The sequence below is a fragment of the Coregonus lavaretus genome (assembly GCF_964263955.1).
Source record: "Coregonus lavaretus genome assembly, chromosome: 8".
NCBI classification, from domain to species: Eukaryota; Metazoa; Chordata; class Actinopteri; order Salmoniformes; family Salmonidae; genus Coregonus; species Coregonus lavaretus.
Genome location: NC_139995.1, coordinates 29,771,410 through 29,785,240, shown reverse-complemented (window position 1 = coordinate 29,785,240; position 13,831 = coordinate 29,771,410). Strand labels below are relative to the sequence as shown.

The window sequence follows — 13,831 nt, the reverse complement described above, 5'->3', positions numbered from 1 at the left end:
AGAGCACTTGGCACAAAATGGCTGCCATGCGCCACTTAATTGAATTGAATCCATTATTAATCCATTATAAGAGACAAATTAAAGGGAAGTTCAGAGACCAAACAGGGCAAAAAGAGAGATGAGAGAAGAGGAAGCGGATGGACACCTTGTGGGAGAAGCCGCTCATGAGGACGCTGTTCCTGGCCAGCTCACACATGTCACAGGAGCTCAGCTTCCACACCTGTGTGGCAATGCTGTACTCCTCCATCAGGGGCTCCTGAGGCCAAACACAAAATAAACATTAAGTGAATTGTACTTACTGACTGTACTGACTCACCATTGCAGCTCCCATAGTTGCATAGTTGTAGCGTGGGTGGATTTGCCTGTGTGTGTCTCTGTGTGTCTGTCTCTGTGTGTGTGTGTGTGTGTTTGTGTCTTGACAGCACTCCCCTGTGCACTGACCTTGGTGAAGTGGAACTGTAGGGGGTCGTCAGTGGACAGAGAGATCATGAGGCCTCTGGACAGATACTCAGGCAGGGGGTTGCGGTGGTAGCTGAGGAACAGGCTGTTGTTGCTCAGGGGGGACATGGCAATGCCAATCTGAGCCAGGTAGTACAGGTACTGCAGCACTGGTGCCTGGGGAAAGAGACGTCATGTGATACAATATAGTCTATCTTGTTGAATGTACAACTGCAGTAATTCAAGGGAACGGTTTGATTGGTCTCCTGAATTCTCTTAAATTAAAACTGAAGAAACCTGATGAGCAAACTCCAAAAGACAAAACATCATTCAATAAATCAATCAAACCCAATCAAATCATTCAGAGGTCACCTATGAACTGAACTCTATTTGTCAGTAGTGTTGTTGCCATGGTAGTGTGGTGTCGCTATGGTGTGTGTGCTGACTGACCTTCCTGAGCAGCAGCCCGTGGGAGATGTTCTCTGACAGAATGAAACCCGACACCAGGTGGTGGACAGGCCCCGCCTCCCCGCAGTGAGGGCGCAGCACAAACGTGTGGAAACCACGCCTCCTGCATGGCACAAACAAACATAAAGCCTATTCATAAACAATCCTTAAAGGTTTTGATGTGATTAATTCATCATTTCTGTTATTAAAACATTGATATAGTTGTCTGTGTGCTGAGGTTTGTTAAGCAGCCTGGTACCTGCGCAGGTGGTTGAGCACGGTCATGTTGGCGTAGGTGTAGTAGAGGTAGTAGGAGTAGGGAGGGTTGTCCTCCTCCGTCCAGTCGGCTGGCAGGGGGCTGTCCATGTTGAAGATGTGGTGCTCCGGCTTGGACTCGTCATCCACACTATCAAAGCCCACCACCTGACAACACACAAACACACAGCGATACAACAATAAGTTACTTTAAAACAGTGCCAGGAGTGTATGAAGGAGGTAGGGCCCTGAAAAATGGAATCTGAAGTGTCTGTTTGAGGATATTTTGGGGTGTAGGGAAAGGGAGACTCCTACTGTGTGGACTGCTGGGCTAGTGCCTAGTGCTGTGTGAGTGACTCACATGCTGCAGGAAGAGTTGCAGCTCAGGGTGGCTGCGCGGGTTGATGGTGACCTCAAACAGAGGCATGAAGATGTTCTCCATCATCTCCTGGAAGTTAGCCAGCTGCTTCTTGGTGCGGTACACATCACTGCAGTCAGAGGAGGGTTAACGTCACTCACACATAATATGGAAGACTCACATTCATGCATAGTCTTCATTTACAGATTCATAACCTTCATTCATAATTCCTGTCACAAATACAAGGAAAGGTTTACATCCAAGTAAGCTGATTAAAGGTAGATGTGGGTAACTGCTTTGTTGATGCTATATTAGGTACAGACACTACTCACAAGAGGCGGGGCACTTGGATGAGCCAGCGCACGTTGTCAGAGTAGACTTGGTGTTTGACGGCCCACTTGGCCAGCTTGTCCCACTCGTCCCGGGAGCGGCCGTAGATGGACAGACGTAGCTCCACGTTCTGGTACTTACTCTCCTCTAGGTCAGCCATCACCTCCTGATGGAACATCAACAACATCAATACATTATAGACATCAATATCATTGTATTCAATCGTACCAAATTATTTCTTAATATGAATGTACATTACTATGTGGGGTGAACTAACACAAACACAATTGTGTCTATGGCTGTTTAAGGTAGCATGGGCTGGTTTCAGACCTTGATCATGTGGCCAAAGTATTTGCCCTCGATGTGGTTGTCTGTCTTGATGAAGATCTCTCTCAGGATGGACTCTCCGATGGGGTTGTATTTGGCGTTGAACTTGTCGAAGCGATGGAACGTGTTGCGGTCCTGAGAACAGACAGGTGACACTATCTTTACTGTACCACTAGTTTCCCCCAATTCTCCTCCCCCTCCCTCTCTAACAATTATATGTTTGCCCCTCCCCTCTCCTCACCGCGTGCATGTCCAGTGTGTCCACACTCAGGTCGAAGGCCGTCAGGTTCATGCTCTCAAACACCTCCATGAGGGTCTGTCCCCGGCCGTGCTCCATGTGGACTATCTCCCCAGGGTACTTCTTCATGGCCCGCTTGATAAAGCGCAGAAGGTGCTTCTGGTTCATACAGGACGAAGCGTGGATGTGGGTGTCCACCTGGGGGCAGAGGGAGGGGGGAGAGTCAGGGACAGTGAGATGTTAAGGATGGATGCCAGAAAGACAAAAGAAAAAGCCTGGGTTAGTTAGCTCTGGTATAAACTTCCAAATATTTTTCTACAAAAATGTGGGGGGACTAGCTGATATTGAACACTTTGCAGGTATAATAGACGTGTTGTAGATGCTGTGCTCCAGTGTTGTGACTGTTGTTGTGCTGGAGTTCATTCACCTTGCGAATGTTGTAAAAGTCACGGTGAGGAACCTGCTTCTGGGCTGCCAGCTCCTTCATCTCGTTCAGCAGGATGTGCATCTGGAACTTAGAGCTCAGGTACTGCAGCCGGCGGTAGCAGAACGACTTCCTGCGCACACACACACACACACACACACACACACACACACACACACACACACACACACACACACACACACACACACACACACACACACACACACACACACACACACACACACACACACACACACACACACACACAGAGTGACAGTGTATTCTACTGCCGAGCCAACAGATGTGACTGATGTTAAAGCTATGATTCTAAAGCTAAGACCCAGTAACACTCACACTGGTCCATTGATGATGAGAGCCATCATGACGTTCATGTCAGCGATGTACTCCTTCAGGTCTGGGTAGGGCAGGTCCAACTCTGTACTCCTAGAGATGATGGACAATCAGTTATCCACTCTCTCTTACACACACATACAGACCCCGACTAGCCCATCACACATCACACACTCAACTATAAACTAGCTGAAAACAAGCAGACTCAAACAAACACACTCACTTCTCCATTGGGCTCTTCTTGGTATAGACATGCATGACTCCATCCACCATCTTACAGCTGTACCCTGTGTCTGCAGGCATGTTCTTGGTGTCCTGGTTTTCATAGGGGTGAGTCTCTGAGACAGGGGGGTGGACTGGAGCATCTGTGGGAGACAGTAGGGAAGGGAGAAAAGTTTACCATACTATAATACCTCAATGATTCATATTACAACATTTTCATTCACAATTTCACAAAGTAAGTCAATTGCTAAAGGAGATTGGGACAGAAACACTAGCTATGCCTGTGTGTCTCAGTTTGTGTCATACCCAACGTGTTAGTGTGTGTGTCATACCTGCATCAACGGGGGTCTCAGGGATCTCCTCATAGACGCGTAGGTCCAGGGGTTTCTCTCCCAGCTCCCCCAGCTCGCGGGCGGTGGTCTTACAGAAGTTCTGCATGGACAGGGCAATGTACTTCTCCCTGATGAACAGGGCCTTCACCACACACCTAGCTGCATCCACCAGGTCTGTGAAGGGCACCTGGGCAGGGCAGAACACTACAAGTCAGACTTAGTCTACAGTGATTAGACATCCACAGGCACTGCCAAGAGGCCATTGCAACGTGCCTGAGTGTGGATGAGTGGGTAACACTGCCTCAACTGTAGCCCAGCTGCTGTCCACACGCCGAACACCAGGGTTCACTACCCAGACCAGACTCTCCTCCCTACTCTGTCTCCCCTGTATATCCAACTGTCTAAAGAAATAGAAGCCGAAGTCAAGTCCATTCCAAGCCCACTCCTCTTTTTACCTCAATAGGTTTGTTGACTGAATTGGTTTGACTTCCATAGTGAGCATGTGGCACACTGAAAGATCAACCAACTAGTACTTGGAATGAGGAACCACTGCACGATAAAACACAGATCAGGATGGACTGTGATTGGATTTATTCTATCAAGTTGTTTAGTCAGTGGCTCTCACCCCACACTTCTCCTCCCCTGATATTGACACACGTTGGTACTCTCTCTCCATCGGTAATACTCTCTCCTTCATCCAGCCATCATCCGTCCTGTCCACACCACCCTGCTGATTCATAAACCTAGAGAGAGGGAGAGAGGGAGAGAGGGAGAGAGAGAGAGAGAGAGAGGGAGAGAGGGAGGGAGAGAGGCAGAGAGGGAGAGAGAGAGAGAGGCAGAGGCAGAGAAGGAGAGAGGGAGAGAGAGAGAGAGGCAGAGAGGGAGAGAGAGAGAGAGGCAGAGAGGGAGAGAGGGAGAGAGAGAGGGTAGGAGAGAGCATGGGTGGAGGTATGATGTGGAGGGAAGGCTAATAGAATCCTCATGTAAATAGTTCTGCTATGAGATATATTAATCAATACTTTATTGGTAATGTACACTTTGAAGAAGGTTAAGTTGGAAATATGTCAGAACAGAAGGTAGTCTTAGTCTCTCTATGAATTGGGCCTCAGCTGTTGCATATCTGCATTAAAACTGAATGACTATTTAGGTCATGAATACAAAGAGACATCTAGAGTTATGTTTTTAAGATGAAGATCAAATTGTTTTGCTGATGCAGTGGAAATCATGGTGATAAGCGCTTGGAGATAGGCGCCAATTAGGACAGTGAAAGGTTGCAGCTGGGCCCGACACTGGTGGCCTTGTACCCCAATGGTGGAATGAGCTTCCCCCTGACGCTAAAACAGCAGAGTCCCTGCTCATCTTCCGAAAACCTCTGAAACACTACCTCTTCAAAGAGTATCTTAAATAAGACATCTCAGTCTTAAACCAAAAACGTTGCACTTGTCTCTTCCTACTAGCACTGACTTTGCTAATAACTTCTTTATTGAGGAAAAATGTACTTACTACGACTGTGATATGTGGTTGTCTCACCTAGCTATCTTAAGATGAATGCACCAACTGTAAGTCGCTCTGGATAAGAGCGTCTGCTAAATGACTAAAATGTAAATGTATTAACAGCCTGGCACCTCAGAGGCCTCCCTGAAGACTCAACATCAACAACTCATCACCTTGCCTAGTTAAATTAAGGTTAAATGAAAATAAACACACATGGAACTCATACAGTACTTAGTTAATGGAGTTGGACTGGAATATTCTCAATATATGACAATATTATACATTTAAAATTAAAATTCTTCAGCAAATGAGTGCCAAGGATTGTACATATGGTGTGCAGATGTAGGTAAAAACATGACTTTGTGCAGTAGCAAGATTGTTAGGAAAAGGCAAAAGATAGAGAGAGAGACTGAAAGGACAGCTCACTCACTCCAGGTCGGCATCGCTGTCGATTTTCATGAACTCCTGCTTGGCGCGGAGCAGGATCTCTGGCTCAAGCCTGGCATGGCGTAGTGCGGAGCGCAGGGCAGCGAGGCCAGAAGGCAGGGGGGCACCATGGGTACGGGTGAGGCAAAGCAAAAGGAAAGAGAAGGGGCCACACGAACACACAAGCACACGTGTACACAAAAACAGACAGACAGACAGACAGACAGACAGACAGACAGACAGACAGACACACAGACAGGATGCAAATACAGGTACACAAACAAAACACACAGGAGAGCCACAGAAACACACATTACACATAAATGGGACCAGAGTGTGAAGAGTGATCAGATGGGATGAGACAAACAGAGAAACATGATCAGTTAGCAGTGGTACGTATACCTTGATTGGTCACATGACCCTGCTGCGTTGAGTGGAGCAAGGATTCCTTAGTGTGTCAGATCCCCCCCCTGAGATTGGCTTAGTGGAACAGGCCATCAACACCCCAGCAACACAGACAGAACACCCTCCCCCTCCCTCTCCTGTGGGTGGAACAGACTGGAACACTAGGATGTGAATGCTACGGACTGACTCAATTAGCTGTTTGCTTATGTTAGTTAGCTGGCAGCTTGCAAACAACATGATGGAAGCTGTTGAGCGTGTATGTGTTCCTGTGGGTAGAGGTGGGTTATTTGGGTGTGTATGTGGGAGCTGTGTTGGTGTGTATGCATGTCTGCTGCTGCTGCGTGTGTCTCACTTGATGTCCTGGCTGATTTGCCTCTCCAGGCGTTGGCGTCTCTCCTCCAACTGCTCGATGGGGCTGTCCTCAGGGAACTCATAAGGAGCAGTGCGCATCTCACTCTCCGTCAGGCTGCGAGTGAACAGCTCCTGAGAGACACAATCAAATAAACATTAGAACACACATTACACACAAAGGAAGAGTTAAATAATCATTACTATACACTAACGTACATAAACAATATGAGCATTTAACACACACAAACATAAAAAACACATGCAGTCGCACGCACACAAACACACAAACAAACACACTATGGTAGGAGGACAGTGCTTGATAACACTGTGTCCCTGTGATCTCACCTCGGCAATCTCCTTGTACTTTCCGTCCATGGATGTACGCAGGTCGATGGGGAAGTGTTTGAAAGTGTTAGCGACGGGCGTCCCAGGGAGGGAGCGCCGAGGCTTCAGGGGCTTGGCCTGCCCTGCTACACCACACAGATCTAGAGAGAGGGAGAGCGATGGAGAGAGAGAAAGGGAGGGAGAGAGAGAAAGAGACAGAGAGAGAGAAAGAGACAGAGAGAGCGTTAAACAACAAATAACAAACATTACGAAAAAGACAAAGAAAATAAAAAGTTATAAAACTGTGAGGGAGAGAGAGTGAGTTGCATGGATTTGCAACATTCAGAGAAAACATTAAAACACATATTTTCACAGCCAGAACTCTTGCATCATCACCTCCAAAATGGGCCTACACTAGCACACTCCCCTCCGACCCTCTTCTCTCTCTCAACTGCAGCCTCTTGGCTCTCAGCAGCTGTGTTGTGACTTTGTATACAGCACAGAGGAGCTTCCCTACTGTACGACAGCTGCAGTGGTGTGTTAGTCTCTCCACAGCACTGCTGACTTAGCTGTGTACCTGCCCACTGCAGTGTGTGTCAGACAGCAGCAGCAGGAGGAGTGGTGTGTGTGTGTGTGTGTGTGTGTGTGTGTGTGTGTGTGTGTGTGTGTGTGTGTGTGTGTGTGTGTGTGTGTGGCAGCAGTCTCTGTGGTATATAGCCCACACTGAGGGCCATTCAGGTGGAGTGCTCATTAACAGAGATACATTTAGTCGGACGCCAGCCACATGTTGCCATGGAAACCTGGCCTGCTGGTCAGAGAGGTGAGGGGGGAGCACAATGACAGCACCTTCCCCTGAGACGGACGCAGCAGGGTGAGAGAGTACACAGGCTGGCAGGCACAGGACAAAGACCCCACTGTGTCTGTCCCAAAGAAAACGCACACACAGAGAGAGAGCGAGAGAGAGACAGCGATGGAGGCTTAATAACCAAAAGATTAGGGATGAGCTCAAGAGCTACGTGGAAGTTTGCTAAACTGTGTGTGTGTGTGTTTTCCTGCACAGAGAATGCTACCGTGGCATCCCATAAGGCCTTTGGACTGGATGGGACCCCTGAGATGCAAAAGGTTCTATTTTAAGACAGACGAGCCCTGTAGATTAGTGTGTGTGTGTCCAACAGCATGCTCTGCTAGGCCTAATGGCTGTCTGGAAAAAAGACCAGGGCCAAATCACCCAAAGAAAGATGCCAGAGCAACTGGGACTCATCAAAACACATACAGACAGACATAATCAGGGCTCCATCACAATGACTGTCCATTCATTCAGCCTTTAGAAAGTATTCACACCCCTTGACATTTTCCACATTTTGTTGTATTACAAAGTGGGATTAAAATGGATGGAATTGTCAACGATCTACACAAAATAGTCTGCACTGTCAAAGTGGAAGAAAAATTCTAACATAAAATATAAAAATACCAAAAATACTCTCATATATCTTGATTAGATAAGTATTCAACCCCCTGAGTCAACCTTTGGTATCGATTACAGCTGTGAGTCTTTCTGGGTAAGTCTCTAAGAGCTTTGCACACCTGGATTGTACAATATTTGCACATCATTTATTTTTTTAATTCTTCAAACTCTGTCAAGTTGGTTGTTGATCATTGCTAGACAGCCATATTAAAGTTTTGCCATAGATTTTCAAGCAGAGTTAAGTCAAAACTGTAAATAGGACACTCAGTGTCATCTTGGTAAGCAACTCCAGTGTATATTTGGCCTTGTGTTTTAAGTAATTGTCCTGCTGAAAGGTGAATTAATCTCCCAGTGTCTGTTGGAAAGCAGACTGAACTAAGTTTTCCTCTAGGATTTTGCCTGTGCTGAGATCTATTATGTTTATTTTTATCCTAAATAACTCCCCAGTCCTTGCCGATGACAAGCGTACCCATAACATGATGCAGCGACCACCATGCTTGAAAATATGAAGAGTGGTACTCAGTAATGTGTTGTATTGGATTTGCCCCAAACATAACACTTTGTATTCAGGACAAAAAGTTAATTTCTTTGCCACATTTTTTGCAGTATTACTTTAGTGCCTTATTGCAAACAGGATGCATGTTTTGGAATATTTGTATTCAGGACAAAAAGTTAATTTCTTTGCCACATTTTTTGCAGTATTACTTTAGTGCCTTATTGCAAACAGGATGCATGTTTTGGAATATTTGTATTTTGTACAGGCTTCCTTCGTACACTGACTCTGTACCGGTACCCCCTGTATATAGCCTCCCTACTGTTATTTTATTTTACATTTTAGTAATTTAGCAGACGCTCTTATCCAGAGCGACTTACAGTTAGTGAATACATCTTTTTTTTTATACTGGCCCCCCGTGGGAATCAAACCCACAACCCTGGCGTTGCAAACGCCATGCTCTACCAACTGAGCTACATCCCTGCCGGCCATTCCCTCCCCTACCCTGGACGATGCTGGGCCAATTGTGCGCCGCCCATGAGTCTCCCGGTCGCGGCCGGCTGCGACAGAGCCTGGATTCGAACCAGGATCTCTAGTGGCACAGTTAACACTGCGATGCAGTGCCTTAGACCACTGCGCCACTCAGGAGACAATTTTACTGCTGCTCTTTAATTATTAGCTATTTTTTATATACACTTTTTCCTTTTTTTCTTTTTTTTATAAACTGCATTGTTGGTTAAGGGCTTGTAAGTTAGCATTTCACTGTAAGGTCTACCTCTGTTGTATTCGGCGCATGTGGCAAATAACATTTGATTTGATTTTATTCTTTCACTCTGTCATTCAGGTTAGTATTTTGGAGTAACTACAATGTTGTTGATCCATCCACAGTTCTCGTATCACAGCCATTAAACTCTAACTGTTTTAAAGTCACCATTGGCCTCATGCTGAAATCCCTGAGCGATTTCCTTCCTCTCTGGCAACTGAATTAGGAAGGACGCCTGTATTTTTGTAGTGACTGGGTGTATTGATACACCATCCAAAGTGTAATTAATAACTTCAGCATGCTCAAAGGGATATTCAATGTCTGCTTTTTTTATGTTTACCAATCTACCAATAGGTGCCCTTCTTTGCGAGGCATTGGAAAACCTCCCTGGTCTTTGTGGTTGAATCTGTGTTTGAAATGAGCAAGGCACTTAACCCTAATTGCTCCTGTAAGTCGCTCTGGATAAGAGCGTCTGCTAAATGACTAAAATGTAAATGTAAAATGAAATGCACTGCTTGACTGAAGGACCTTACAGATAATTGTATGTGTGGGGTACAGAGATGAGGTAGTCATACAAAAATCATGTTAAACACTATTATTGCATACAGAGTGAGTCCATGCAACTTATTATGACTTGTTAAGCAGATTCTTACTCCAGAACTTATTTAGGCTTGCCATAACAAAGGGGATGAATACATTTCAGCTTTTCATTTTGAATTAATTTGTACAATTTTCAAAAAACATAATTCCAATGACATTATCAGGTATTGTGTGTAGGCCAGTGACAAAACATCTCAATTTAATCCATTTTAAATTCAGGCTGTGGAAAAATTAAAGGGGTGTGAATACTTTCTGAAGGCACTGTTCAAACCCTCTGACAATTAGTCTTTGCCATCTGCTGCACACAAATGGGCACGCACGCATGCACGCACGCACACACACTCAATTTAAACGCTTTTCTTCCCAAAAAATGTTTTACATAGAGAACGCTATGCTCCACAGATTGTCCAAGATAGACATGCGGACAGAGCTAGGCCTACTGGGAGGCTAAAGCAAAGCAACCCACTGACATCTACAGCACCTGGAAGCGTCCAACTGTGTTGCTAGACCACTGGGGCGGCAGGTAGCTTAGTGGTTAAGAGCGTTGTGCCAGTAACTGAAAGGTCGCTGGTTCTAATCCCCGAGCCGACTAGGTGAAAAATCTGTCGATGTGCCCTTGAGCAAGGCACTTAACCCTAATTGCTCCTGTAAGTCGCTCTGGATAAGAGCGTCTGCTAAATGACTAAAATGTAAGTAGGCAGGTTTAGACATGACTGCAGTAGTTGATGGTGCTAGGCCTCCCCAGCACACTTTACCACCCCTATATGAGATATACTATTATATTTCCCATTTATGGGACTTTATTCTGTATTTCTTCAGTGACATCAGCATTGGCAATCAAAGCACAGAGGAGGACACAGAGACAAGGACACACACTCCATTATCCCCTGCGTAGCCTCCACATAATTCTCCCCTCCCTCCACCACATATGCCTCTTAATCCAGCACCCCCCAGATCCATTTAGCTCAGTGACATCAGGGAAGGGGGAAACACAACACCACAGACATAGCCTGCAGTAAACACTGAAAATAACTAACTCCTACTAACAACACTAGGTAGGCTATATGACTAGGGTGGTGGGCTACTACAAAGTAATGGTGTAACAAAACTATTGCACACCGCAGACACAGTGGCCCAGAGGATTAGGAGTTGTAAAGTGTGACCCTGATTTAGAACATGAAACAAAACATGCAACACAATACAGCAGCTTAAAGCCTAGTGGTTGTTCTTGATGAGGACAGAGGGGCTAGTTTTGAAGTGGAGAAGGAGCTATAGTGATCACAGAAAGAGGACAAATAGACTACTGTGCTTCATGTAAACTATAATATAGGTCTAGTAAAAAATACAAAGTATGATGCACAGAAAAACAGTGCTATGGCAATAAATACAGATACCCTGATCATGTGCAGGGACAGATCTCTGAGCATTAGGCCTGCATGGTACAGGGACACCATTAGCCAATTCATTCACAACACAAGAGGAAAGCTTTTGATGTTAGCGCGCACTGACATAGCCCAGTGCCATGACAACTGATTGGTATTGAAGAGTAACAATTAGTAACAGTCTGAAAACTGCAGAGGAGGAAATCCATCCATTCACAACCAATTATTTTTGAATGAGGACCAAAAGTGTGTGAGCGTATTTCCATTTTATGCAAATACTCCAGGGTAACACACTGCATTCATCCAGTTTTAAAAGAGCCCAGACAGTGTTTGCTATTTTGGAACACCGTGCTACCCGTATAATCTACTTTCCCTGTTAATGTACCTTGGCAAATCCGTACTCTGTACACGTTGTGTGTGCCATCTAGCATGTAGCACATTTCCAGTAAGATGATGCTTGCGTGTTGTTTACTGTTTACAAAATGTGTGTGTTTGTGTGTAGGTGGGGGGTATGCTGCCATAGGTTCTATTTACCACTAATTCTCATTGCAATGAAAGCCCAGCTCCTCAACCCACAGCATGACAGTGCAGTCAGTCAGCTGAGCTCCCCTCATCATCATCTCCCTAAGGCCTGAGCCTGCACCTCTCTCCTCCTCGTCCCCTCTGTCTCCTGCATTACACTGGACTGAGAGTGACAGGGCGATTTGAGTTCTGTGAAGAAAGATCACAACATCCCCTCCTCTCATGCTCTCTCTCGCTCCCCTGCTGTCCCTGTGTGTGTGCCCCTCTCTCCTTTCCCAGTGTGTGTGTCCCTGTCTGCTGTCCCAGTGTGTGTGTCCCTGTCTCCTGTCCCAGTGTGTGTGTTGTGTGTCCCTGTCTGCTGTCCCAGTGTGTGTGTCCCTGTCTCCTGTCCCAGTGTGTGTGTTGTGTGTCCCTGTCTCCTGTCCCGGTGTGTGTGTCCCTGTCTCCTGTCCCGGTGTGTGTGTCCCTGTCTCCTGTCCCAGTGTGTGTGTTGTGTGTCCCTGTCTCCTGTCCCGGTGTGTGTGTCCCTGTCTCCTGTCCCGGTGTGTGTGTCCCTGTCTCCTGTCCCAGTGTGTGTGTTGTGTGTCCCTGTCTCCTGTCCCGGTGTGTGTGTCTGTCTCCTGTCCCAGTGTGTGTGTCCCTGTCTCCTGTCCCGGTGTGTGTGTCTGTCTCCTGTCCCGGTGTGTGTGTCCCTGTCTGCTGTCCCGGTGTGTGTGTCCCTGGGGTGGATCAGCAAGATGACAGGCCATCTCAGTAGATGACTTCCCAACCCAGTGCTGAGTGACAGAAGACATCATCACAGAGAGGTGACCTACATACGATAACAAGAGCTCTCAGACAGTGGACACAGTGAGGAGACAATGCTGTATGAGAGAGAAGTGTGTGTGGTGTGCTTGTTTAAGAAACAGATGTGTCTATCCTGATTGTTTTTGTGAGAGACAGATTGTGTCTGACTATATGCTGTGTGTGTGTGTGTGTGTGTGTGTGTGTGTGTGTGTGTGTGTGTGTGTGTATCAAATGTTGTATTGTAGACTGTTTATGGCATCAGTGTGTGAGAGGCAGCTGTTGCTTCACAGCTCACTACACCTCCCTCGCTCTATTCCCTGAGAGAGACAAGGACGACATACTCTGCAAATATTCCTTAGCAACCACAGATAAGAATAAACCATGTACTTTGAACCCCTTTTTGCCTCAATATATTGTCTCAGTTGGAAAACAAAACATACAGTATATGGCTATCTGATTCACACCACAGTTACATTTACATTTTAGTCATTTAGCAGACGCTCCAGAGCGACTTACAGTTAGTGAGTGCATACATTTTTCATACTGGCCCCCAGTGGGAATCGAACCCACAACCCTGGCGTTGCAAGCGCCATGCTCTACCAACTGAGCTACAGGATTTAGACTGAATTCCTCAAGTCTTCCTGCTACACTATGGACTAGTTTGTACAGAGCCTTGGGAAAGACTCTTAAGGCCGTTCAGGTGAAAAGGACCAGTGATGAATACCTGAGTGAGAGCTACTATTGACCCTCTCACGTTTCTGCACGCCAGCAACATGCTGTCATGTGACACACAATAATGAAGAATGCATACTTATTTTTCTCCCCATCTTTTGTTTTGTTTTGGGGGGGAGGGGGAGGGGGGTCCCACTCCTTACGTATTTTTTCTTTATTGGATAGGACAGAGAGGTAGAGAGACGAAAGGTAGAAGAGTGTGCTGAAAAAGCAATGGGCCGGATTCAAACCCGCTAGCCACAGGCTGTGGCATCACACACGCTGACATTGAACTGCCTGCAAAAGTGAATGTTTTAAACTGTGCTGAATGGAGGACTTTTGATAGGTCCTTTTATGGGTGGGAACAGAAGAAGTTCCTACTTCAAA

At 46.2% G+C, this 13,831-nt stretch overlaps 1 protein-coding gene across 4 annotated transcripts in view; it reads right to left on the bottom strand.

Moving 5' to 3' along the window:
* Positions 1–13,831, bottom strand: part of LOC311133192 (AMP deaminase 2-like) — a 58,612-nt gene that overhangs the window by 4,519 nt on the left and 40,262 nt on the right. For 3 of the 4 annotated variants that reach the window (XM_084166647.1, XM_084166646.1, XM_084166645.1), the window contains exons 2-17: positions 6,744–6,883; positions 6,400–6,530; positions 5,647–5,715; positions 4,348–4,465; positions 3,723–3,909; positions 3,392–3,533; positions 3,172–3,261; positions 2,821–2,950; positions 2,397–2,591; positions 2,159–2,290; positions 1,831–1,994; positions 1,502–1,628; positions 1,145–1,308; positions 889–1,009; positions 442–615; positions 146–256 (exon numbers count right to left, since the gene is read on the bottom strand). In XM_084166647.1, the coding sequence (XP_084022773.1) occupies positions 146–256; positions 442–615; positions 889–1,009; positions 1,145–1,308; positions 1,502–1,628; positions 1,831–1,994; positions 2,159–2,290; positions 2,397–2,591; positions 2,821–2,950; positions 3,172–3,261; positions 3,392–3,533; positions 3,723–3,909; positions 4,348–4,465; positions 5,647–5,715; positions 6,400–6,530; positions 6,744–6,883 (2,195 nt within the window). The other variant, XM_084166648.1, reaches the window with a different exon arrangement.